This window comes from Rhipicephalus sanguineus, chromosome 8 (assembly GCF_013339695.2).
Source record: "Rhipicephalus sanguineus isolate Rsan-2018 chromosome 8, BIME_Rsan_1.4, whole genome shotgun sequence".
Classification (NCBI taxonomy): Eukaryota; Metazoa; Arthropoda; class Arachnida; order Ixodida; family Ixodidae; genus Rhipicephalus; species Rhipicephalus sanguineus.
In genome coordinates this window covers 46,865,033-46,892,315 of record NC_051183.1, presented here as the reverse complement: position 1 = coordinate 46,892,315, position 27,283 = coordinate 46,865,033, and the positions used below count along the sequence as shown (strand labels likewise).

Here is a 27,283-nt window from a genome sequence, read left to right as displayed (position 1 = left end):
CTGGGTGCTCTGTTAGTACACTGTTGTCTCGCCCTCCACGGGAAAAGTGGCCACACGTGTGCGATTGCTTGCAAACCCAATGCCCTGATGCAACCCTCCAATCATGCTCCTTATGAATTGTAAGCAAGATTTTTCTGTTTAGCTAAACATTACTGCTTTGAATTATAACACACATCACAAGTTACAAAATTTTTTGTAGTTTTCTGTGCAATGTCTTGCTATATAGCAATATAAAAATAATATGAAACAGCTGTATAAATGAAACCTTAAAAGAAAAATGTGGATTTAAAGTTCAACGCACAATCAAGGTAGATTACACTAGTTTGAACTCTGGTTAAAATTTTTCAGTTGATCAACATTTAAATCAGCCTTTACAACGACTCCCATAATATTGAGACAGCACTGAAATATACACCATTTGACGATGAACTTGACTTTTAATCACAAAAAGTTACACCAGATTTACTTTCACTTCAACTGTTCGTGTCCCGAATATTCTTCCCGAATACACTCATGCCCCAAATATACACGAGTAATGGTGCTATTTAATGCTTAAAATGAGTCTAGAAGCAGGCAAATCGTGAGTACTGCCAGTCTATACTTGGCAATGCAACGTGCAACTCCTTTTCAATGTGGAGGGCAGAGAAAAACAAAGGACTGCTCAGGGAACACGTAGACGAGCTATGCATACATTACACAAGTGGGATCAACAAGTGGGCCCCTCACGTTTCGTGCAGCAACTACCTACAAGACTCTCTCTGAGTTATACGACCGCATTTGAAACCAGTCATCAAAATTATGGGGCTCACAGATGGCGGAAGGACAACATTCAGGGGGGGATGCATTCTGTCGTAAAGCCAACCTCGACCACCCAGCTGTTCACCAAAAAAAGGCTTCACTAGAATTTCGCGCATGTCTGTTCTGTATGCTAATCATGACACGAAAACTAGGGAGATTGCTGAAGCCTTTTTTTTTATAAAGAACACTGATAGTTGTGTCAGTTCACCCTCTGTACCACTTTTAGATTGCGAAATCTCGTTTCTGGACGGCACTTGATTTTGGTTGACCCTTCCCACTTGTATTTCCCTTTCCCCTCGTCTTTTTCTGGTATATGTTTCTTCTGTGAATAAATCCAAGTTTTAGTTTGTGTTGTTTGTGTCCCACTCTTCCTGTGTCTCTTTTGTTTACGCTGCCAAGTTTTCATAGTGACTGGGGTATTTACTTGACAGGAAACAGGGTACCACCGAATACAGAGAAACACATACACAAGAAGAAGGCGTTACAACGGATGAATGCTGGCCTTCTGGCGTCCATGTGTAATGCCTTCTTGTGTACGTGTTTCTGTGCACCGGCTCGTACTCTGTTTTCAAGTTCATGATGCACCAACCGGCCCAAGAGCTAGCGCTTATGCACTTTACTGACAGCCCAGCTCTCACTTCGTAACAGACATCGCGTTTCGACTGAGCAGTCCCGCGTTTTCTCCCTTCGTCGTTTCGGCTCAGCCTGTGTTAGTGCCAAGAAAAAAAGAGGGTTAAAGGAAGGGCTCCCCTCCACTCTCACCTGCCGAGGAGCAGGTAGATGGAGTTGAGCGACCCGATGCACCGCCGCGGCCGCCACCACCCCCTCTAGTGCTACCAGCGACATCACCACCGCCACCAGCATGGCGGACAGGCGTCGAGAATGCGAGGGGGCTGCTGCCCCCGCTGTGCGTGGGCGTAACCCCGCCCAACTTACTTGAGTCCAGCAGCACCGACAGTCCCGGCTCCCAGATGTCCCTGCACCGGACGTGCAAGACAATGAAAATAACTTCGTTACATCCGAAAATTCGTTATAAACGGTTTTGTAAAACTGTATCTATGACAAGACTACTCTTCATTAACTTCGTTATAACCGATAATTCGTTATATCCATGTTCGTTATATTGAGGTTTGAGCGTAGTTAAAGGGGCCCTGCAACACTCTCAGCATGGGCAGAAAACACTGCTGATCGGTAGTCGAGGCTCCCGAGAACACGCGAGACAAGCATAAGCGCAGCACACGGCCTCGAATTTACAATCAATTCTTGAAGTAAGCTAGAAATCGTTCCCTCTTCTCTCTACAAATGATGCCATAAACACAAATTAACATGCCATAAACCGAAAGTCCACGGCCATTGGCTGTGGACTTTGCGGCTGCCACGGGATGCTGCGATGCGCCCACGCGCTCGCTCGCGATAACAATTAAAAGTAAGCCGCGCATTCAAAGAAAAGAGAAAGCGCTTGACGTCATGAGGCGGCCACACCTTCTTGCCCCCTTTTGAAAACTTGAAAAGCGCAAACGACGAAGACAAAACACACACAACAGGAATGGCACTTTACTTGCAACTGGCGTTTATTTGAAACGAACATCGTGATATACACCGAGCATCAAGCTCATACACACATCATCCCACACATGATCCCACAAGATTTCGGCCTTTATTTGCTCCTCTATTATTAAATCTATGATGCTGAAAGTAATGACATTAAAGTTTTCAGAGTACAATTTATCAATCTAAACAGATTCATTTTTCCACTTCAGTGTCTCTTTCAAGGGGAACTCCAGCGTCTTTTACAGCGAAACTGCATACGGCTAGGAGATGGGAAAATGTGGTTATTGAGTCCGTGAGTGCACAGAAACTAATGAAGCAATGCTAGCATACACCACCTTAAAGCGGCTCCTCATTTGCACTAGTTTCTCTTCGGGTTTTGTCGGCACATACAGCTAGGGATGATACTTGCCGCAACATGAATTGGTACCGATAAAATCCTTTAGATGTTCTTAATATCCTTTGAGCTAACGTCACCAAACGAAAAGCTTAAAGCATGCATCTCTTAAGCCTTTCGCTTTCGGGAGTTTCTGGCCAGGACGCATCCCCAATGTCGGCTTGTTTTCGGGAATATAAAGGAAGGTTGAAATAATCAACTTCTTGCGCATCCAGTTGAAGAGTTGCGCTTACGGACGATCCGGAACGTGATGCGTCGAAAGGAAACAACATGGGTCAGAAATCGACCTTCTTCCGCATATTTTCAGTTTGCTGTACATGCTTCCATCGTGTCAACATCAGTACCTGATGACACGGTGCGGGTGAAACCTGCGGCAGATGGCAGAACAACCCTGGCACTCATATACTCGCACCCTTGCACCCGTAATCGCACACGCGCCACATGGTTGCGCATCCCGAGATAGTAGTGCACACGGAGCGATTATACTCCCCAGCAAAGAAGAGTGGGCGCAGTAGCTCAGTACTCTTAAATACACCTGCCAACACAGTGCGGGGCAAAAATACAAGCTTCTAATAAGATTCGACAGATGGCACAGCTAGTAGTAACACGCCAGCTTTGCGCTTCGACGTGAAATTTTTAACGCACAATGGAGAACGTACCGGTACGTCAGAGACACAGTGGGCAGCGAGGGAGGACGCGAAAGGGTTAAACGTGGTGACAAAGAAATCAAAAGCTGCAACAGAAGACACTTCAATAAATCTCGTGACAAGCACCAAGGCCAGACCAAAAATATCACCTTTGCTGGTTAACTACCTGTACGGAGTGTTTGGGCATTAATTTTTGTAACCATATATCCTTTTCAAACGTCATTGACAGTCCCGTAACATGTGCGATTGTTCAGTTTGCTCGGAAACTCTTCAGTAATTGTAGATAACCAAAGAACTGAAACAGGTAGCTGCTTTGTGCAAAATCTAGAAGTCACACCATACCCTACAGCAATATACACACAGAACACATGGTGCTAGCGCGAGAAAAAACTGCCAACGTCATCGGATGATAAAATAATCTGTCAGCTTTTTGGAACTAGACAGCAATTACAACAATTTGATCGCTGAAGGATCGTCACTTGTTTTGACTACATGATAACGATTTGATTGCTGAAGGATCGTCGCGTGTTTTGACTACATGCTTGGAGAGGTAGCGGTTTACTAGTTGTCCAAGACTGCATTTACTATTCCACAGACACCATGTGGCCATGTTTTGGAGCAGCGTTGGAGCAGTTTCATTTGTAGCATGAATGTAGCAGTTATGACAAAATGTAGCACATTGGACCAATAAGCTCCTTCCACTGCATAAGCACCTCCCACTGAGTGCGAGCACCATCTTGGCATAAACTTGCGACGTTTGAAAATGAGTCACTGCAGTGTCTTCAACTTTAAGTGGCATAACCGACAACGAGCCTCGGATTTATTTTTCGCCCACTAACAAAGAAGAGAGGAACTCACTCGAGGTGCGCGTTCCGCTGGTAATCGTCGAGCAGGTTGCGAATCACCTTGGAGCCGTGGATGTCAACGTGGACGTCCCGCTTGCCCGAGGACCCATTAGTGACCAGACCCTTGGACTCGCTCTCGGCCCACAGGGCATTGTACACTTGGTTCAGGGACTGCTCGTCCTGCGCAAAATGTTACATCGCTTAAAGGGGCCGTGCAACATTTTTTCAGCATGGTCAGAAAACGCTGCCGATCAGTAGTCGAGGTTCCCGAAAACACGAGTCAAACATAGCGCAGCACGTGGCCTGGAATTTACAATTATCAAAGTCAGAAGGATATCGTTCTCTCTTCTCTCGACAAATGATGCCATAAACCCAAATGACCATGCCATCAGTCGAAAGTCCACTACCATTGACTGATTTGAGCATCGTGAGCTGCATGGTTAACGTGGCCGCAGCAGGACGACGTCAAAAGCCTGCGCACGCTCTCACAATCGCACAGAAAGTAAGCCGCACGCTCTAAGAAAAAAAGAAAAGGAAGTGCTCAAGGTCATGACGCGCGCTGACGAAGGGATGCTTCTTTTTGGCTCCTTGTCACCCCCCTCCCTGTGTAGCTTTCAGTGCGCTCGCTAGTACGAAAGGAGAGAGAAAGAGCTTAAAGTATGCAACAAATCCCTGCAACTTCGCTCATACTTGACAGATTGCAAAATTTTTTGATAAAGTCATTCAATGGTTACTTGGAAAAGTGTTGGAGGGCCCTTTTAAGTGGGGGCACTGCTATTTAAACCATTTTTAAGATTCTTGATCAATTGTGACAGGCACAAACTAATGAAACGAACAGACAAAGGAGCTAAGGAAGGTATATAGGGGACATTACTTGTATGTGTTAACTGTAGTATAGTAATTATGACATAAATGGAAAGGAAGGAAAGTGGACGAAAGATCAACTTGCCGCAGGTAGGAACCGAACCTACAACCTTCAGATAATGCGCTCGACGCTCTACCAATTGATCTACAGCGGCAGCTGCTTTCCCATCCACTTTATTGGGTATTCATGTTTGTGCAATCTTGGGAGTGTTAGCCAGTGCTGCTCTCAGCCATGACGGCAAGTTTGGAGCACTTTTGTTGCCAGCTGGCATCATGTAGCATGTTACCTGATTACGAGCTGGAAGCTGACCAACGAACCCTCGTGTGCTACCTAAGGCATCAAGTCTGCCGGAACGAGACCCTCGCTATGACCAATCCCCCCTTTTTCGTTTATTGATAGATTTCGATGAAACTTGCCGAGTTTGTGTATGTGTGCTGATTTCAAATACGCAATCATTTTTCTGGTATGTAATATGTAGGTTTTTAAATATCCGACATTTTATGTGCTTCTGAGGTGCAAGATTTTTCCTAAACAGAGTTACAAAGTAAACCAGCATATCACAATAATCTGGAACTGACAAAGTAAACTAGCATATTACATTAATCTGGAATGTGAACTGCACGTAGCAAAGCAAGAATGGATGTTCTAGACCCATTTGAACAAAAGTTACAGTACGATAAACATTAGTGAGTGAGTCAATGTCACGCTGGCATTTCACTCATGAATCTTCAATAAACCATAACTTCTAATAAATGGACATATTGGTGCAGTCAAACCTAGTTGGAATAAAGTGGCAATTGACAGGGAAAATAGCACAGTGCAACCGCGAAAGTTTACGGACAATGCAAGTGCGTCACCAAAAACCTCTTCGCAAAATGTCCGCTACATCAGCGGCGATCAGCAGCAGCGCTGTGCCCAAGATGCATCCCTATCTTCGCCTATCTTCTGACCGTGCACAAATAGTTTCTATCCTTCTTGTAACGTGACAAACTCGTCAGCAGACATGACTACGTGTTTCTGTCTCAAGAGCGTGATGATATGTCGTTTTTTATGGCACAAGGGCCAAGTGAGGCCAAAGAGCACCATGGCTCATAGTGTCTGTCTTGAGAGCAGTGTATCAACATAACGAATGTCTAAGCAAAGGCAAACTGCTCAAGAAATACTGCAACTGCTATTACTCTGCTATCAAAGTAGAAGTGTGATGGATCTGCTATGGATGAACATTTGCATGAAAACAACAAAACCAACAATGCACAGCACGGCAGTACAAAATTGAGTAAATAACAAGACCCATTTCCAGCCCTGCACTGTGGTCGTTGGTAGGTGCTGTTGGTGGTGCAGCACTAGGTGGCACAGACAGGCAGTTGAACATGGGCTCGCTTGGTCCGTAAACTTTTACGTTAGACTGTACAATGGTACATGTAACTATAGAGGCATGTTATGCACAGTGTGTTACCTCGATCGGCTTTAAATGCGATGTGCACATCTGTACATGCCTCCTGCCCACTAGCACTCAGTGAAATTCATTGTCCTGGGTATTGCTGCAGAGGACCGTTTCGTTGAAGATGCTACCACGTTTGACAAGTCATTTGACGTGCTGCATTTTAAGGGCCACTGCAAAGCTAAGATTTTTGTTTGCATGGACCCAGTTATAAATAAAAATTCACCTGTGCCTTTTGAGCCCGAGACTTCATTGCTTTAACACAAAAGTGCAATGTGACTGACCTCAAATAAAATCAATTTGCATTTACACTCCAATAGCAATTATTTATAATTGAGTCCCTTCACAAGACACTCACCGGGGAGCAGTTCTTGTTTATATGAGGTGTCTCTTAAAAGCAGGGTACCACAATCCGATTTTCTGATCAACCTCCGTTTCGATGTGTTCACACTGGTGTCCCTTACACCCAGCTGTCTGTTACATCAGTGTCTAATATAAAGGAGTTCAACTGTGCTGAAAAATGCACAAATCAACAAATTACGACATTCTCTTTCTTGCAATAGAACATCGAGTGCCTTGGGATAAGGTTGACCAAGCCTGACACATTTAGAGAGTAATAGAATAATATCTGGGGTTCCACATGCAAAAACCACAATACGATTAAGAGGCATGCTGTAGAGGAGGGCTCCGAAAATTTTGACCATCTGGTGCTCTTTAATTAGCATTCTGCCTCCATTGAAATATGACCGCCGGGGCCAGGATCGAAGCCGCGATCCTCGGTTCAGCAGGCAAGCATTGTCACCACTGTTCCACCGTGGCGGACAATCAACCCCTATTTCTAAGTAGCCACACTGGTGACTTATACCCATTTGACTCTTATGAAGCTGTTCAACTGTGCTGAAACATGCACAAATCAATGTATCACCTACTCTTTCTTGCAAGAGAATATCGAGTACCTTGGAATGAATTTGTCCAAGTTTGACACACTTAGACAGTGTCACTCATAGTTCATGCATGAAGGGGATATTGCTCTTGCAAATTAGGCGTAACTTGGCACTCCCTCATTCACACACGCGAGTACTCACGACCGCACCCCACAAACAATGCACAAACAGAGTACTGTTTGTGGGGTGTAGTCGTGAGTACTTGCATGTGTGAATGAAGGAGTGCCAAGTTACGCCTAGTTTTCAAGATGACGTACATTACGAACTAGCCCAACAGCAACTTCTAATAGGGAATATTCCAGGCCGCCAAAGATAAGCGATCATGGCACCGCGGGCAAGAACTTACTCACCTGAGCTGAACACTGGAATCCCTGGCTCTCGATGACAGCCATCAGCTTGTCCAGGGTGACTAGGCCGTTCTCGGGGGCCTCGCACAGCTCGACCAAGTCGGTGCAGGGCGTCGTTGACCGCGCAGCTGTCCGGCTTGTCCACTTTGACGATCACCTCCTCCGTCCCTTCCCCTTCGAACGAGTCTTCGGCCTCTCTTCCGCTTCCATTCTCCGGTGGTGGACTCCCGAGTCCGTCAGCGGGCAGGATCATGCCCTCGGGTGGCAGTGAATGGAACTGGACCCGTTCGTCGTCCTCGTCCATCCGAACGTGCGAAAGAGTCACGGGCAGGGCCCTAGCCCATGGCTGCACAGAGAAAAAAAGGGACAAACCCTTAACCCTTCACCTCCACTTGAGGAGTACAGCCGTCATGCGATTTGGTACCAATATAATCAATGATGACCATACTGATCGTCATGTCGTCAAAACAAAAATTTTCCATGGCTGAACACAGTTAAACCATGGCAGGATCCTAGCCCAAGACTGCATAGATAAAGCAAGGACAAGTAATTAACTCTTTGCTGCCTGTTGATGAGTATAGTCATGACATTTTGCATCAATATAACAAACGATCGCTACAGTCATCATCATGTCATCATAAACAAAAATTTGCCATGGTTGAATACTGATAAACCATCGCAGGGTCCTTGTCCGTCGCTGCACAGAGAAAGCAGGTGCAAACCATTAACCCTACACCTCCAGTTAACGAGCAGAGTCATAATAATGCTGTTGGGGCTTAACATCCTGAAACCATGATATGATTATGAGGGACGCCTCAGTGGAGGGCTCTGGAAATTTCGACAAGGGGTTCTTTAACGTGCACTGAAAGGAATATTATAGTCACAAGATTTTGTACCAATATATCCAGTGACTACTACAGTCATGTATAGTCATCGACATGGCTTCGTGTACAAATACTTGCCATGGTTAAATGCAGTTGAAGCAAATTTGTCGAGCGATGGCTCGGCTTTGCTAGCTTTAGGATAGGATGAGACTATTGGTTTTCAGAGATTTAACTTTATTGCATGTCTTCGGTTTAGGCAAGGACGACGATAAGGCTATACAGTTCAACTACACACCGCGACGAGGGACTCAACGTGTTGCACTACAAGACAACACAGAGACGCTACTCTACTTAGTCGGCACTCTAGGCATGAATGCGCAGTGAATTCTAATGTAGCCAGCACCTTCGGCGGTGGTAGCACTGAAGACAAACTTTGAGCCTTTAAATAAAAGCAGAGCGCAAAAAATCGAGGACATAGAAAGACAAGACGTGATGAGCCACTGTTCAACATGCCGCAATAGCCTTTCACTGAAGCTCTTACACCAGCGTTGACATTGGCTAAGCTTGAAGGTCAGACTCACAGAAGCAGGCATTTTCTGGGTTTGCTCTCTCACATGGTGAACCTATAACTACTATACTCATCCTATTGCATCTCGTTGTGATTCCCAACGCTAGATGGACACACATGTTCATGTTGTGCCATTTGTGTCTCACCTTTCAATATAATGCCGCCTCTGATGCTCCCACATAAAACATGGCGGTCTCATTAAGGGAATGAAAGGACGTGTGAATGAAAGTGTTTCGACGAGTCCCCATGAGAGGACAGCTCTGTACAGACTATTTTACAGGCGGGCTTTGGTGCTGCCATGCTGGGCTGTTAACCTTGCCGCGTTTTATCTTGAAGAAATAAGCGAACAGTGTTACGGTGGGCGTATACACACGAAAACTGTTCGGTTGGTGCATTCGGCGTTTCCTGACTATATCAGTTCGCGTCAGATATACAAAAATAAGAAAACATTCGTTTAACAGCCCATGATGGTGGCGCCCATATGCCTTACGCAACATAGTCTATAGTGCTGCACGAAAAATGAAATTGAAGTCTCCTCAGCTGAAGAGTCCGATGACAATTCTGTGAATAGACCGGGCCCTTGAATGGGCATTCTGGTCATGCAGTGAAGCCTTCTTCAAACGCCTTCTTACACAAATGCAAAACAAGTGAACTCCGTTGAGCTGAAATAATGGTGCCAGTTTATTAAAAGAAAAAACAAAGCTGTAAAAACTGAGTGAGAAAAGAACTAAATTCAGTGCACTTCTTTTTTTTGAGGGAGGGAAAGCTTTAAGGACAGCCATTATCAAACTTTCATCCAATCCTCCAAAGCTTGCACTGGCTTATGAATGATCCTTTTGTGGAGCCTTTTTCTTGTGATTAGTATTATCAGGACACTTCACGCACCTTCCAGTATATATCTATCAAGATATCTGTCTACCTGTCTTGTCTAGAAATCTAGGTATCTAGCTAGGCAGCTAGCTTTTTCCTTGAGACCTACCTAGATATCTGTATGAAGAAAAGTGACTTTTAAGGGCTCGTTTTTATTTTTTAGGCACAATATTAATGAGAACTGACAATAATGCCAATTTCCTTGGCATTATTGTCTGTTAGTTCTCATAGATATCTGTATGTCTTATCTAACTGTTCTCCCTTGACACAAAACTGTGCCCCTAAGGAAGTGCGGCCACCTACACGTCACTCTTCAATTTATGAACCATTCATATGATATGAAGTGAGAACAAATAAACACAAAATCTGCGCGAAATGAAAAACTTCATCCCTAAGGCACCGAGTCATAAGTGCTTATGTACTGCAGTAGAGTCATATTTTATCGGCTGTTAATTTGTTCCTCGTGCTAGAAATATGAACACTGGGATGAGAGCACCATGCATTTCACAGTATTATCGAGACAAGCTTGTTCGATATGCTATAAATATTCAATATTAGATTCTCGCTGTGCTCAATTTGGTCTCAAAGTTCTCTATTTGCACGTGACTCTGACTGAAGGATTAACAGGCAGATACACAAGGCTACCATTCCCGTGCATCCGTGTTCCAGGAATTCCATGCACTAGCGCCCTACTCAGTGGCATTCATGCCTGTACTAGAGGTTAGATCTAAGCGACAATGTATTTCATGACGTGTCTTTCAGATGGACACGATCCGAAACCACCCACGTGAAGAACATGTGTGCACAATGAATGCAGACGGAAGGCCTGCAAAATGTATCAATCGCGGCGCCCGTGCGAGTATCAGCCTAAAACACCAGGCACGGCGGTGCGAAGTTCCGGATTCAGTTAATGCGACGGGTCGTGCAATATAATTACCACGGCCATAACGCGAGACATTCGTGACATTGAACCTGTCGTAGTTCGTTGAAAGGACGTCAGTTACGTAGGTGCGAGGGAGGGGCACGTGTACTCTAAAGTCCCTAGATTTTTTTGTTTCCCTTTAAAAATCTAGGGACTTTAATGCACGCCAGCCCCTCCATGCTAGGGTGCCTTGATGCGCGTTTTGTAGCGCACACATCGAGGCACACTACTTCATGCGTGCACGCTACGCCCCCTTCCTCCATCACCAAAAAAATTAAAAAATCTGGAGAGCGTCAGCGTACGCACCAAAGAACACGCGCCAAATATTTTGAACGTGTTCGCACAAGCGTAAACGCGCGAAAGCCGCCAGTGAGCGAAATAAAAACAAACAAGGAATAAGCGGAGAAACATAGCGGTAGCACTCCACTAGCGGCGAACGCGCGTTGCGAGGCGATAGCCAAATAAACAAGTACGATCCACGTCCTAGCCGGTTCTCTCTTTTTTTTTTTTCCGTACGGTACCTGTCACGCGCATGAATGCACGCCGGCAACTAACTCCTCCCGCTTCAGGTGGCGGCTCTCCGGCCATTGACACACACACAACACAACACACGCCACTCGCTCAGTGGCAAAACTCACAAGATGACGCCGCCGATGAGTTGCGTACGCCCGGTACGAGTGACAGCGATGTTAACTTCCCGGGGTGCCAGTCAACGTCTTCGATAAGATGGTTGTGATGGGTGCTTCCCGTTAAAAAGCTAACAAACAGTGCACGACGCGCGAGAGCATTCAAACGAAGGCGAATGAACCGAATGAACGAGCCGGTCGAAAGCGTCGAAAGCCCCGCCAGTCGCCGTTGATCGCGGCGTGTCGCCAGTGTCGCTAGCGATAGGGATACTTTGTACCGAGATACCGAGGATGGGGAGGCACCGGCGATGCTAGGTACTTTCGTGGGGTTCAGGGAATTTCTTCTTTTTCGGGGAATGTTCAGCCGTACTTTTCGATGAAAGGGAAGAAAGGAAATATTTGCGGTATTGCAGGGAATATCTGGTATGATGACCAAAACCAAAGTTCGTCAATCATTGAAGAACTCTGGACCAAAGCATGTTCAGAGTTGTACTACGGTACCTAGAAGTTGTACTCTGTGACAGGGGGGAAGGGGTGCTAAAAGCCCGCATCCACCCCCCCCCCCCCCCCCACACACACACACCCCTCAAGAAATTTTAAAAGAGGGGTGGTATTTTACCGAAAAAAAAAAGTGTTTTTCTCAAATTGTCAAGGCCTTCAGCAAGTGCCCCCCCCCCCCCCACCCGAAAAATATTCCTGGCTACGGGCCTGCTCTGCGAGTTATGTACATTACCACAGCTGTTTCCTGGGCTTCTATGCCTATAGTCGCCTATAGTTCTAACGCTGAGCTGGCTAGAATTTAACCATTTGTATAGCACTATACCCTTCTTTCAAAGGGTCATTGCGCCGCGCCGACCTGGACGCTCCTTTCGTCATTATTTAGGCGGATGTTTTGTCCGTTGGGAAAGATGAGAGCTCTCTGGCCCTATGTCGGGTGCGACTAATAAGTGCTGGACGATGAGTCACTTGTGTGACGCGTGGAAAGTTATTTCAAATAACTTCATAAGCGGGTACAGTGTGTTTGTGCTTGTGTGGGAAGGAAGGACGCCCAGCTCTCACCAAATATGACTTAATTAGAGTAGTGCCGATCTGTGATCTCTTCCAAAGAATAAGGAAGTGAAATATTTGTCGCTTCTTGAATGAAACTGTGGGAAAATATATCATAGAAGGGTCGGCTGCCCCAGCCATCAGTAATAAAAGGCAGGGACTACGAAGTAGGGAAAGATCTAACGAAGATTATTGAGATATGCAGCACACCACACGTATGATCAGCGCAACAAAGAATATTAGTAGGGTATTAGACACAGGGAAGTGCAGTGTTTGACAGCAGAGCTGTTATACTTGAGGTTTGCCGTGTGTCGTAGATAGAAAATTATCATCATCATGAACCGGCACGCGATCTCTTCGTCCTCTTCTTCTTCTGCTTCGCTCCTAAAACACGTGAATCGACTTATCCGGCCTGGGATGTAACGACTCTGATGGGCGAGTACGGAGAGAGAAAAAGAACGAGAGAAAGGGATAGAGATAAAGAAATAGAAATAAAGAGAGAAAGAAAGGGATAGAAAGAAATATAAGAAGAAATTTTTGGCCAAAAAAGTTTCCTTGCCGAGGCTAGAATCGAACCCGCGTACCCACTATCAGAAGGCGAGCGTCTTAACCACTTGGCTATCCAGGCACGCTAGCAGAGCATAGCATAGCCTTGTATAGCATAGTACAGGAAGGGGGTGGGAAAAGCAAATGATTATGAGAAGGAGAGATGTGAGAGAGGAGGATAGAAAGGCTTAGGGAAGAGCGTGTACAGGCAGAGAAAAATAAAGAGATGGAAAGAAAGAGAAGGAGGAAATATATAGAAAAAGAAGGGTAGAAATATAGAAAAAGATATAGAATGCGAGATAATGATTACAGAGAGAGAAAGAGAAAAAATGACGAGATAGAAATGAAAGAAAGAGAGAAAGAGATAAAAAGACAGAGGAAGAAAGCGACAGAAAGAAATAGACACAATCAAGATAGAAAAGAAAATTTGCATAGCTTGCACAGGAGGCGCAATGCTAAAGAGACAGCGAAGCGGATGGGCACCTATGCAGCCCTGGCTTTCGCAGTTTTGCAAAGTTTTCCAAATTTTCTCTTTCTTCCTTCCTCTATTTCTTTCTTCTCACTTCTCGCAGTTTTTTTCTACATCTTGTTTTCGCTGTTTATTTCTATATATTTATTTCTCTCTGAAAGTCTCCCGGGACATTCAAATACATTTTATTCCTTTCTAAAAGAGCCACGACTGGTTGATGACCTCCGGGCTGTCCGGAAGGCCCACGATGCGGCGGTGAGGCTCGACCTCCCTGTCCCAACGTGGGAGCGTCCCGCAGTCTTGCCCATATAAAAACGGGGCGAAAATTCTTCCGGACCCGAATAAAGTTTACTACCTACCTACCTATATATCTCTCTCAATTTCTTTTTCTTTCCTGCTCTTTCTATCTTTATTCCTATTTCATCTCTTTCTCTCTCTCCCTCTCTCTATTTCGCGCTTGCTTCCTCCTCCTTGCTATCCTTTTCTCTCTCTACCTCTCACTCTATTTCTTTTACTTTTTTTTTCTTTTTCTATCTGCATTTCTCTCTCTCTCTCTTTCTCATTCTTTCTGTGCTATGCTTTGCTCTCTCCCCTGATCCTTTCCCTCCTCCTTACCGTCACACCTCTCCTCCTCGTGCTCACTTCCCTTTCCCACCCCCTTGCTACACTATACTTACAAGGCTGTGCTATGCTAGCGTGCCTGGATAGCCGAGTGATTAGGAAGCTCTCCTTTGGGTCGAGGGTATACGTGGGTTCGTATTTACCCACATTCTGGGGCACATACCCGTTTATGACGATGATAGTTTTTGGTAGGCCGCACAGTGGCACAAACCCGCTATGATGATGATGATAGTGTTTTGCGATCGACTCACAAGGGACGATTTGCTAAACAGCTTCGCTGTCGAAAAAAGAGAGCAGGCATATAGATATATATAGCCATGTATAGGGTATAGTACTGGAAGGGGTGGGAAAGAAATGTGAGCGGGTAGAAGCCTATAGCCAAGCCAGGACCAGCTAGGTGCCCACCAGCTCTGTCTGTGACCCAGCCTGGCGCGACTTAGTGCAAGCTACGCTAATTTGTTTCTTTTGACCCGAAGAATTGCCATTTCTTACTACGTATTTGCGTAGGCGATCCTTTGTGCTACGATTTCGGTACAATTATGAAAACTCCTTTACGTAATACTGCATGCAATCTCTTACACACCCTGAGCGATGCACTGTATATTAATCGGACAATCCCGTCCACATGAATATTGGCAATACAAATGAACCAACGTTGGTGCACTAAATAATAAATCGTTGTCGCGTCTTCCCCGCAATTTTACCAGCGAATGAATTACATTATAGCACACTTCAGATAATAATTGGGCCATACAGGGGCCATTTTATCGGCAAAAGTAGGAGGGAAATACAAATGGTACATTTTGCATAGCTCGGTCAGTCCTCACCGAAGTTTTCATTCTAATCATGGCTTCAGCTGTCTTCTGCTTTCTCTTGAAGCTCTTGGAGGTCTTGCGGACACTCGTGCGCCTCCCATGTCTAGATGACGACGCGCTGCTCGGAGACTTCCTCGCCTTCACACGCCTTCCTCCGTGCCTCGAGGACGCGTGACTTTGGGCACGGCGACGCTCCTTGCCGCTCTTCTAGTGCACGCTCGTATAGCCGAGGAAGAGCTCCTGGACCGGCTATGGCGGCGGCTCTTGCTGCGCATCTTTCTTCCGTGGCTTCTCTCCGACCGTGTGTCCGAGCTTTCACAGCTTCGGGCTTTACGCGCGCGTCCGCTATGATGACTGCGGGACGAGTGCCTTGATCGGCCGCGGCTCACCTTCGTCTTGGGACTGCAACGCTTCGGGGCCTCGCTGGCCGTGACGTTGGTGCCGTTTGGGGAGGAGGTCCTCGAGCGCTTCCTACGGCTCATTCCCGGGGCTTCAGTTGCGACTGCCTTGCTGCTGGAAGGGCGTTCACTTGCGGAGTGAGTTGCATCCGCTGCCTTCCGCAACTTTCGAGCCGCCGTGGTAGCATTGGGCTTCGGTGCTAGCGGCTCTACCGACACGCCCTTGGGCGGTCGACCGCGTGGCCGCTTGGCAACCGGAGCCTCGTTGGAAGGGCCAGCGGCATTGTCGTCAGCAGCAGCCTGGCACTTCGCTCGCCCAGCCTTTGGTGGACCGTGACTGGCCTCCGCCTGTTTCACCGCTATGGTGTCGTCGCTCCGGGTCTCAAACCCACGTCAGCCCTCGATCCAGAAGAGCTCGCTGTGCTCCTCAGCGTTGCCGGCCCCAGGAGACGGCTTCGGTGGAAGAGTGGCGAAAGCCCGGACTGACCGGCCAACTGGACTGAGCCCCTGCCACTGACTGCGTAGAGCAGAGCAGAGTAGAACCTTGGAGCCGTGGCACACAACCAAGCTGGGGGACAGGCCAAATAAAATTCTTAATGGGCCGCGTGCGGTTCTCGTGCACCGCGTGCGCGCATGCCTTCTTCCTCGTCTCCTGGAGATATTTAGAGCATTTTAATCAACAGCGCAATCTGCAATGCGAATAAAAGCAGAGCCAAGTTTACTTCCCAAAATTACTGTTATTTATACTTACTTGTTATACTTGTATAATCGACGGTATTTAGTGTTACAGCAGAGCTGTCATTGCCGAGGTTTGCCATGTGTGGTAGATAGAAAATTACCATCATGATGAACCACCTCATGCTTTCTTCGTCCTCTTCTTCATAGTCATCATCTTCTTCCTCTCCTGCTTTGCTCTCAAAACACGTCCGCCGAATTTTCCGGCGCGAGATGCAATAACTCTGATGGGCGAGAGAATGAGTACAGAGAGAAAGAGAAGGAGAGAAATTGTTGGCGAAAGGAGTTTCCTGGCAAGGCAGGATTCAAACCAGCGTAACCACGATCCATCCATCTAAAGTAATGTGGAACAATCTTGGCAGAGAACAGCGCATTGCGATATGTGGTGAGACACTGGAAGTTGTAAAGGAGTACGTCTACTTAGGACAGGTAGTAACCGCGGAGCCGAACCATGAGAGTGAAATAACTAGAAGAATAAGGATGGGTTGGTGCTCATTCGGCAAGCATTATCAAATCATGAATGGTAGTCCAGCACTATCTCTCAAGAGGAAGGTATATAACAGCTGCATCTTACTGCTGCTGCAGGCTTATTGGTCGTCAGGGAGATATTACACCCGAAAGTTTATACACAATGAAACTAGTCTAAACTTTATAATTTTGGTCATGTCATGCCGGATTCACGCTCAAGGAAGTACCAGTACTTAAGTTAATATTAGTGCATTATTATGTAAATAATGACGCGGTCGCCAGTGCCCTTGTGCACTGCGTGCAAAGGGGACCACGTCATCTACCTATAGTAACTATACCATCTAACTATAGTTAGATGGTACACACTCTTCATGCGACATTGAAACATAACCTTCCGTAAAACATCGTACGTATATACATATATGAGTATGGTATATGCTAATGACATGCACGTACATACTCGTATATATCTCCGTATACTTATATACATGAGCGTTCATACGCTCATGCTGGAACCTGAATTCACCAGTTACGAAGGTACCGGAATCCCTTAGGCTTAGAGTCATTTTAGACGGTAGACAATAACTACAATAAAAAGAAAGTAAAAGCAGAACAAGTTTTCGATAGCAGGGTAAGGCGGGGCAAAATGCGACAAAAATTTGAAAATAGCGAATATTTTATTTTATTTCACTCGTTACCATAAAACATCAATGCAGGAACTTTCTTTTGGGTACAGGGCATGTGCTACATAAATATGGCGATGTTGTGACTGCTCAAAAGTTTATTTTAAAAAGAAACAAAAAATGCCTCAGATGTCTCATTTTGCCCCAACCTGCGGGGCAAAACGAGACCGTATGAAAAAATTTTATCCTTTGAGTTCTTGCAGTAGAAGCACTTCATATTCACTCCGTGGACCCCCACGCAGTTTTCATGAGCCCAGTCTTTGCACTCCACGCATTGAATCCAAACAGAACCCGACGTTGTGTTGCTTCGAAACTCCTGAAAAGCATTCAGTGCATTTTTCATGTCGTTTTTCTCCCAGGAAACTCTAGATGATATTCTCTTATACGTCCGTACCATCCTAAGCGAAAAAAATATTCTATATAATGAGTGTAAATAAATGCTTCACTTAATAGACACTCTCTAGGGCAATTCAATGCCTTTTTGTCGAGTTTTGCCCCTCTCACATGCCCGAATTAAAAAAAAAGTTGCCCTTTGGCCCACGGTACCAAATGGTACCGTGGAATGTAGCTAGTAGTATAAAGTCACAATATAAATACTTACGTTGTTGTACTGACGCCGGAGTAGCTTCATGCACGGATCCGAACATTTGGCCGAGCAGAATTTTGCCCCTTTTTGGCGGGTCACGAACACACTGACATCAGCCGCGCAATTTTCCCCACGCGAACGCTGTGAGCAATCATCAACTTTTACACAAAAAACGTCGAAAACTACCGGCACCTATCGCTAAAATAAAGAAACAAAGAAAACGTACTTTTTGTATTAACTGTAGAAGGCGGCAAAGTCAAAATGTCGTATTTAGCCCCGCGTCTCATTTTGCCCCGCCTTACCCTACGAGTCCCCGACTGCGTATATAAGCGGCTGTCTCAGCAGCGACCGCTCTTAAACTAAAAAAAAAGTAATTGAGGTCAAGAAAATTGAAAGGCGTGAAGCTTCAAAGTGAACCGCTCAGCGGCTGAGCTCATCAATGCTACACCGCATTGTCAGGAGTTTAAAGACAAGTGGACGTGAGGGAAACTCGACAATGCATTTCTCTAGACGTGCCTAGCATATAGGTTTTTTTCTTTGCATAAAGAATCACCAAAGCGAAACCAATGACTGCTCAGGAGGCTATTTTCGGCACTTTGTCGGCTAGAGCAGCGACGACCGTGGCCCCAGAGAAGGCTTAAACAGATGACAAAAATAAGACGACATTTTGCTGACGGCTCCTGGCGATTGCTTGCGTTGCCCAGAAGTCAAAAGACAACGATAACAACAAAAAAGAACAAAACAAAGTCACAGCCAACTCGAGACGTTGTGCATTGTGGGGCCATTCGCCCACAGTGCCAGCAGTAAGCCAACGGCCTCTATTCGTGGCGCGTGGTGGTTCGTTATCTGACTGGTAAGTGATTGCTCCATGGAACTTAATCGCGCAGTCGGCAAGTTTGCCTTCACGAACAGCTCAACAATGCATTTTGTGTTGTTATTCTCAGCCCTATGAAGTTTGCTTCGTATGAGTAAAGACTGACTGCTATCAGTTAAAACCATCCATCAGAGTCAGGCATCCAGTAACTTAACCTCGATGGTAATATAGGAGCGCTGTGTTCTGTAAACGTGCAGAAAGCAGTGTTATTTGGAATGGCTAATCGGTTCACCACCGATATCGAATACGCTGCATCGTTCGACATCATTGTTAATGGCTGCTACTTCATTAATCCGTCTGCTGCGACGGCCAATCAGATAGTCCGCTTATGGATGACAGGGCGTGTCCTTTCTCGGGTTGCCTTAGATACTCCGCCATGCCCTTTTCTCACTCTGGGGTCCTGGAATAACGATCGAGTCAGTTAATCAACGTGCCGCATATTAACATTCCTGCGTTCGTATACATTCGAGATTAGAGCATACCGATAGCCAATTTGATTAACTTTCTCCGCAGTCTAGCCCGACACGACTCCCGTACCCCTTGCGGCAGACCACTTCATTGAAGCAGATCACGAGTCCCTGCGTGACCTCCACTGACCAGCGTACTGCAAGGTTAGCCGCAGCGCTACCGTGTCCCCCACTAGATGTCGTCCACAAGACGCTGTCTTCCACCGCGTGCTGCGTACTCTTACCACTAGTGTCTAGGCCTCGTTTTGAACTACAGTCCGGAATAGTGGTCCCAACTTCAGCTCAGCTAACAGGCCGCAGTCGCGAAATGTAATCTCCCGCAAAGGCCGGGATAGTGAAGAAGGTTGGAGCCGGGGGAGTTAGAACAAAATGTCAGCTAACGTTGCCATTTGAAATAAGGCCTTCCCCATATCTCACACGTAATTTCTCGGATTTGACGTCAGGCTTCGAGACACGTCGATACCTATCTCCAGAATGTCCGAAACCTGGACACCAATTTTGAAATAAAGTTTTTGTTCTACAGTTATGTTTCACCACATGGTGAGCTCCTGGGGTGTCTCACGAAAACAATGCTTGAGACCAGTAACGTCTGTGCAGCTCATGGACGAAGACAGCCATGAATGGGCCGGGCCGCTAGCGAAAGGTCCGCATGCCACGTGCTTGAGACCCCTGGGCCTAGAAGGTCCGATCAATGACTTTAGGTGCGTGAACTGTGAAGAAGTCGTGCAGCTCTCACGACTTCTATATAATCTCTATATAATAGGCTTCTCAATATAATCAATACCACGTGTGCGTGTTACCATGAAAAATAGTAGCCAATGATAGATTCCTTAAGTCACTTCATCTCGATGAGAGACGCTCGTTTCCTATATATGAATGACGAAGGCTGTGTTCTTTAGTTTTTGTTTGGTTTTGTTATGCGGCTACGGGTTCCTTTTTTTTTTGCATTGTTGGTTATAGTTCGACATTGATTGATTGTAAGATGGACTGAAATGACCTCACAGCCAATATAACTGATAAAGTCTGCCTATTATTCTGGAACCATATACATGCTCCCCTATGGATATATTTGTTACCACGATCGTCCTCACCCCGTGTAATCATAATATTTGGGGTTCTACGGGCCAGAATCACGATATGATTAGGAGGCACGACGTTGGCGAACGGCTCCGGATATTTCGACCATCGGGTCTTCTTGCGCTGACATCGCACACTACACGGGCCTCAAGCATTTCGCCTCAATCGAGATGCGCCGCCGAGACCGTGATCGTACCCGCGACCTTCGGATCAGCAGCCGAGCACCGTAGACAGTGTATCACCGAGGCGAACCTTACCCCATTTATACTGTATACTAATATTTTTCACCGCTCAATGGGAGCTTTTTCCAATTGAATTTAGCGATTCTTCAGAGGAGATGTATTCAAACAATGTATATGTACTATACATATACCCGTTCATGAATGCGAAACTGTCTTTGAATAAAGTGCTATTTCTACACAAATATGTCACTATTTATTTTAGTATTTCGTCTTGGCCCTTCCCGCTTGGACTGTAAAGGTCTGCGTCATATAACGAAGTAGATATATAAATAAAAATATACGACTATATACACAGGGGGAATCCAGACCAGTACCCCAATATCCCAATACGCTCCTCGATTCTTCAAAACTCGTTCCGATCCCGCTTCGAGACGCCTTGGAGTCACAGCCCACGCGCAGTTCTCATCTCGGGTCAAGGCTGAAATGTACGACGTCGTGGATTAAGATTCCGCGTTTTAAACGCATGACCGCGCACGCGCACCAACCGCAACTGGGTGACCTAGGAGGAATAATAAAAGCGATCGTCCGGCTCTCGGCTTCTTCGATCCATTCAGCAAATACAACAGGTAGCCTCACTTCACGGCCCACTGGAGCCTCTCGAGAACGCAGCGTGTGGCCTCAGGCCGCCCTTGCGTACGCCAGTGCTATGCGCTGTCCTCTTAAACGCACCCCGTCAGATAGCGAGTGGCTCGCACCAAAGAGTGCTTACTGCAAAGAACTGCAAAAATTACTCGACAAAAGTTCAGGGCAATATGGAAGCTTGAAGAGGTGAACAATCCTTCAACACGGGTTGTCGCTGGAGCCAACGTTTCAAGTGGACTTGAGGAAGACAAAATTGCTTGTCGAAATGTTAGCTCCAGCTACACCCAGTATTCAAGGATTTTTTTTTTTCTCTTCAGAGCGTTAGCATCAAAAGAAGTCGGAACGTAAGATCTGCGATCCCAGTGTAGAAAATGATAAATAAACGCAGCCGGCCAGAAAAGGCAAAGAAGAAGAAGTCGAAAACATTCTATCATGGCGACACGATGGCTTCTGGCTCCGTTTTTCTGTACCCGCTAATATCGTAGCATCTACACCTAGTGCCGTAGTCAGAAATTGTTTTTGGGGTTGCGGGGGGGGGGGGGGGGGGTGTACAGCCATACTTTATGTACGGTCGCGCGTGCGTGTATATGTACAAATGCAAAATGGCAAACTGCAAAATTTAGGGGGCAAGGGGTGAACCCCCTACTACGCCAGTGTGCGATGTATACCTTACAGCAGTTCGAAAGGCGAACCGGTCCGATTGCGATCGCGTGATTGGTGGAGAGCATTGCACTTTTGCTGACACAATCGCGATTCTGCCCAATCAAGTGAGGGCAAGCGAAGCGGTTCACTTCCCTAAACGTTATAAGATGATGACACCAAGGGCAGCCTTTTTTATTATTATTGGAAGCTGGAGCTCACTTACGGTTAACAAGAAAGAAACAATATACCGGAGTAAGTATTTACAACAGGATGAGGCATGTGTTTGCGGGAAGAGAAGTCCGAAAACTACTCAGCACACTGTAATGTATGATGCCAAGATAATCACCCAGAAAGACTCTTTGAAAACGTACGCCTTTCAGAGGCGCTGGTCTTAAAACGGATAGAAGTATTAATTGGTCAGCAATCGCGATAAGCACACTTTAAAGGGAAAAACAAGAGTAGGTGTGACTCCCTTCGGAGAGTTCTGACATGCCACGTCTATGACTCTCTTTAAAGAGGCACGTTAACTCTCTTCTAGGTCACACGACTCTCCGAAGAGAGTATAATGACCCCCAAGGAGAGTTGACGTGACTCTTTAAAACGAGTCATATACGTGGCAAGTCAGAACTCTCCGAAAGGAGTTAAAGGACTCTCTTTTTTCTTAGAGTGCCGGAGTCCCTTAGAGCGTTGGCGAAGAAAAACAAGTGGGCGAGAGGTTGATAGAAGTCGAGCCGTGGCAGGCTTTGGTAACGTATGTGGTAAAAATGGCTTTTTGCACGGAGAAAGAAACAAAATTCAACAAGCGAGAGTCCGAATTGTGGACTACAATAGATGAAATAACAGCCGACTATAACAAACATGCTAAATGGGTTATTGTCGTCAACCCATTTCTAAAGGTACGCGAACAAAGATCATGATCACGATCATTTACAGAAGTGCAGTTATGACGGTTCAGTCAGCGCGGTAATGATTGGTATTTCATGGAGTTGGCTCAGTTTCGTCTTCGTGGCTTCAAACGGCTTCGCGACTTGGCAAATTCATCGCTTGCACAGAAATATTGCGTTACAAAAACACAAGTCAAATCTCCATGTCTTGTAATTTCTTTCCGGACGACTGTCAATCGTGGCGCCACCGTCTACCGTGAAAGCAGACGCCGTCGACCATTAACCACACGTATAGGCAGCAGCAACCAATAAAACCGTTGTCTCGACACCAAATAGGTAGCCCGGGGAAACCATATAAACCACCTCGTATAGCATATACCAGAAGCAGGAAGAGACGTAGAGCGTGAAGCGTCATTTCACCCTCGCCAAAGCGATTTGGAGCGCAAGTGTGAACGCGATTTTTCCGCGGTTGTCCTCCATCCAGACTACCAGCTTTCCCCGCTTCTACCGCTTCTTGCTCTTTTTTTCTAGTCGCTAGCTAGACACCCGGCGAAAGTACAAAGGTGACGCTGCCGTGCACATTTGATGGAGGTGCGCTACGGTCTTCTTCGCAAACGACGAGAGACCTGGAGAATGTCACGATTCGAAAAGTCTGACGACATGACTGTCGTGACGTAGTTTCTTTCTTATCTCTGTTCGAGACTCGGGGTCGCGTGGTGTCTCCCATAAAAAAAGAAGAAAAAGAAAGTGAATTCTCCTTATCCTCAGGACTTTCGTGAGATCTCATATGTAGCCAAAGGCAAAGCAGAAAAGAAAGAGAGTGACGTAAAAAAAAGCAGAGATCCACCAGAAAAACAAGCAGTGAATGAAAAAAGAATGCGGGCGACGCAGCCAGCGCCCCTCGATGGTGACTTCCAGTCAAGACACAGGATTCGTGCCGTACAACAAAATGGCGAAAACGTGACAATACACGCCTGCAGCTTTCTTGCGACTTCTTCTCTTGCTTGAGTTGGATTCTTTTCATTTCTTTATTTGCGAACTTGTGTATGAACACTGCGTGTAACTTTCTTTTTTCTGCGTCTGCCTCGAAGGCAGTCGCGGTCGGAGACATGACTGCAGGAAACCTCGTCAGGCAACAATGAAGCCAAAGTAATGAAGTGCTTCACTTCTAAGCACACCCTCTCTTCGCCGCGATAGGGACTGCGCGAAGAAAGCTGTGAAAGGTCGCTGGCCAAATCCGATCCCCAGGCTGCTCGAGGTGAAAGTTTCCGGCTGCTGCAATGGTAGAGTGGCTAGAAGTTGCGTTGATTGAGGATATTGTCGAATGTCGCCATCTTGCCGAATTCGCCATCTTGTCGACTCTGATTGGCTCAGAGGGCTAATATGGCCGCCCCGATTGGTTCGAAACGCCGCCACTACAGAATCTGACAATATGGATGAATTCGACGACGCCCCGAATTCTATCTTTGTTTATCCATCTCAGTCGTGTGCACGCATATTCGCACGCCATGGTGAATACGAAAAGCGACGGACAGAAAGCGTAGCTCATGTTACAGGGAAAAGCCGAAAGGAGGCAGCGCATTTCGATATTGGAGGCGTAACATGGCGTATTTGAAGTATACCACGCGTTTCCATTATTTTATACAAATAAACGCTACCAAATCGCATAGACGGAAACTTGGGACGTTATGAACACGCGCTTAGTGCTAAGACGGGGAGTAGGGAGATGGGGGGGAGGGGGGGTGAGTGCTAGAGAGCTCGTAATTTTTACTGCTCTGCAGCGTATATTATAAATGTTGCGAGACCTATGACGGCATACCTCGCTGTCACAAGCTTTAAAGTCTTATCTCACCTCTGTTGGCTTTTCCTCGGCTTGTCCGTGCCCTTCTCATCTTTATTCCCTTCAGGTGTCTTGCTGTGCAATTACCTATTACGTCAATATGAACCAACCGCTCCGTTACAAAGTACTTACCTTGATAAATTGGGCTATAGACTACAGCACCGCCTTTAATCTCGGTTCTTAAGGATGTTACTAGCGCAGTATAGATTGGACACGATAAGCCTGTGTGTTGAGAGAGAGAGAGATAAAAGCGAAGGAAAGGCAGGGAGGTTAACCAGGTTGCACCCGGTTTGCTACCCTACACGGGGGAGGGGGAATGGGAGAAAAAGAATAGAGAGAGCAAGGAGGAAAGAAGGAACAAGTAATACGCGCACAGTGTTCACCGCGCACACACAGACAGTCACAACCGAGAAATATTTGACATCGCTTCCTCTGCGGTTGTCTAGAAGTAGGCGTTAAAAAAGGCTTGCAAGGACTGGCTCCAAGGAATCCAGAACTTGCAGAGCACATTGAGCTGACGGAGTTGTCATTCCGTTGAGGAGTGTGCGCATCGTGGTCATGAGAGACCTCAACACAGCGAGGACTTGTAGGTTTTTGTCGTGGCAATCATTTGTGGACGATGATGTACATTGCGGGCCATTCTGCATCGGCTCTTTATGACTGCGCAGTGGTGGCAGTGAGGGCCACGCGACATCCGCCGCCGCTTTCAAAGCCTCTGCGTCTTTTCGGCTCTCCGACTGTGATGCAGTGGGCGGTGGTGGTGGCGGCAGTGGTGGTAGCTGTCGCTTCGGAGAAGTCTGACGGTCTGTCGGAGTAGGAGATCGCGTTGTCCGTCCAGATCGCGCCGCAGTAGCCTTAGACGGTCGTCGCCGTCGCGAGCGTCGTTGTCTATTTCTCACCACATCAGCGGCCTCTTTGTGCGTTGAGCCGTCTCGTACCATCTGTCTCATGACGCTCCATTCCTTTTTCACCAATGGACAGTCCCTTGATGAGGCTTCGTGTGATCCATGGCAGTTGGTACATTTCAGGACAGTTGCTCGGCAGGATTCCGCATTGTGTGGCTCTGCACAGCGGGGGCAAATCGCCACGTTCCTGCAAACTCCGCTCACATGACCCATTTTTTGACATTTACGGCACTGGAGTGGTCGTAGTGTAAATGGACGGACCACGTGACGAAAGTGTCCGACCTTCACGTGGGATGGCAATATGTCGCCTTTGAAGACAATCTTTACGCAACGCGAGTTGCCCAGACGTGAGACTAGGACTATGTTGCTATGATCACTAACTTCCTTGATGAGCATTGGAAGGTCGCCACAAGGAATGGAGATGTCGACATCGTATAGGACGCCTACCACCATGTCCTTGTTAAGTGGAAGGTGAGCTCGAACCTTTATACCGTCGAAGTCTGTGACCCTGGTCAGAGCAAGCAGAGATGCCTGGTGTATAACATCGATGGCCAAGACATTCTTGCGGGGGTTGACTCGAACATCCTTGATTTCGTTTGGAGCCAGAGACTCGAGTTTCCTCGAGATGGTCTGCCGATTCAGGTGTCTCAGATTGTCCGATGGCGTAACAGGCACAAATAAGACGGTGTAGTTCGTTGAAGCCACCTTCGGCTTCACAGTAGATGCGGTTGAAGCTGATGAAGCACCCATAGATCTTCGTTTTGGTTTACGACTGTAAACAGGCGTGAATCCATCGTCGGAATCGTCACTGCTCGCCGAATACAGTTCGGTGGACTCACTGTCGGCGTCGCTGAGTTCGCTGTTCCGTTTCCTCGAGGGGCCCGCCGACGGCGTAGGCATGCCTGGAGGGTGTGGAAGCCAGTCTACTTCCAGTGTAGTCAAATAAAATACCGATGGCTACGCGAGGAACATGACAAATCACCAAAAACTGTCAACCGGTAAACAAAGCGCTGTGCAAGAGGCACACTTCGTCGTCGTCCGCCTGTGTGTTGAGCAGACTGATAAAGCATGCGGCTTGTTTCTTAAGCTTCGGCCGCAGATTACTTTTGCTTCGCTGTCGTCAGCCTCAGCACCAACGCGGCTCGCAGTATCGAGCTTAGCATTGAAATCACAACTATATAATCGCTGTGTTGCGCACTCGCGTGCGAAAGGGCTCTCTTATCATCACTTGTTATCCTGTCGCGCTGTAAGCAGCGTGTTCCGGTTGGCACTTAAGCCTTGCCGAAGAGGTCAGTCGATAAAGATAACGCGGTACATTTACACGGTCAATGGGCCACTCGAAGTGAAGACTACATGCGAATGGCTGATAAAGCGCTATTCCGTCGACTCCGTGTACAGTACGTAGGTTTCCACAGCACCGCGGACACGGGCACGTTACCATTGTGATAAAATAAAAAAAGGTAACACAAAGGTGGCCGCTTGCTGAAGCAATGAATGTCATTGGACGGCAGTTGTGACGTTGAAGCGCAAGTAAACACTCCGCAAGTAAACCTTTCAACTTAATCCATTCAGGTTGGCAGTTGCTTTGACAGTAACACCTCTTTCCTGACAAGCATTATCATCCCACGCTTGCAAGTTTCCTTTCGAGTAGAAGCACGCTAAGAAGGCGCAACGCTTATCTTGAAAGGGTACTGCTGAACGGTGGTCAAGTTCCAAACGGTTTTCCTCCAAACGACCTTTTCAAAACGTTGTTTAAAGAT

General features: G+C 46.6%; 1 protein-coding gene across 3 annotated transcripts in view; it reads right to left on the bottom strand.

Moving 5' to 3' along the window:
* LOC119401819 (uncharacterized) overlaps nucleotides 1–27,283 on the bottom strand; it is a 215,171-nt gene that overhangs the window by 155,363 nt on the left and 32,525 nt on the right. For all 3 annotated transcript variants that reach the window (XM_037668810.2, XM_049418149.1, XM_049418150.1), the window contains exons 2-4: nucleotides 7,836–8,178; nucleotides 4,249–4,415; nucleotides 1,561–1,775 (exon numbers count right to left, since the gene is read on the bottom strand). In XM_037668810.2, the coding sequence (XP_037524738.2) occupies nucleotides 1,561–1,775; nucleotides 4,249–4,415; nucleotides 7,836–7,877 (424 nt within the window). In that variant the 5' untranslated portion in view covers nucleotides 7,878–8,178. The remainder of the gene's footprint in view (nucleotides 1–1,560; nucleotides 1,776–4,248; nucleotides 4,416–7,835; nucleotides 8,179–27,283) is intronic.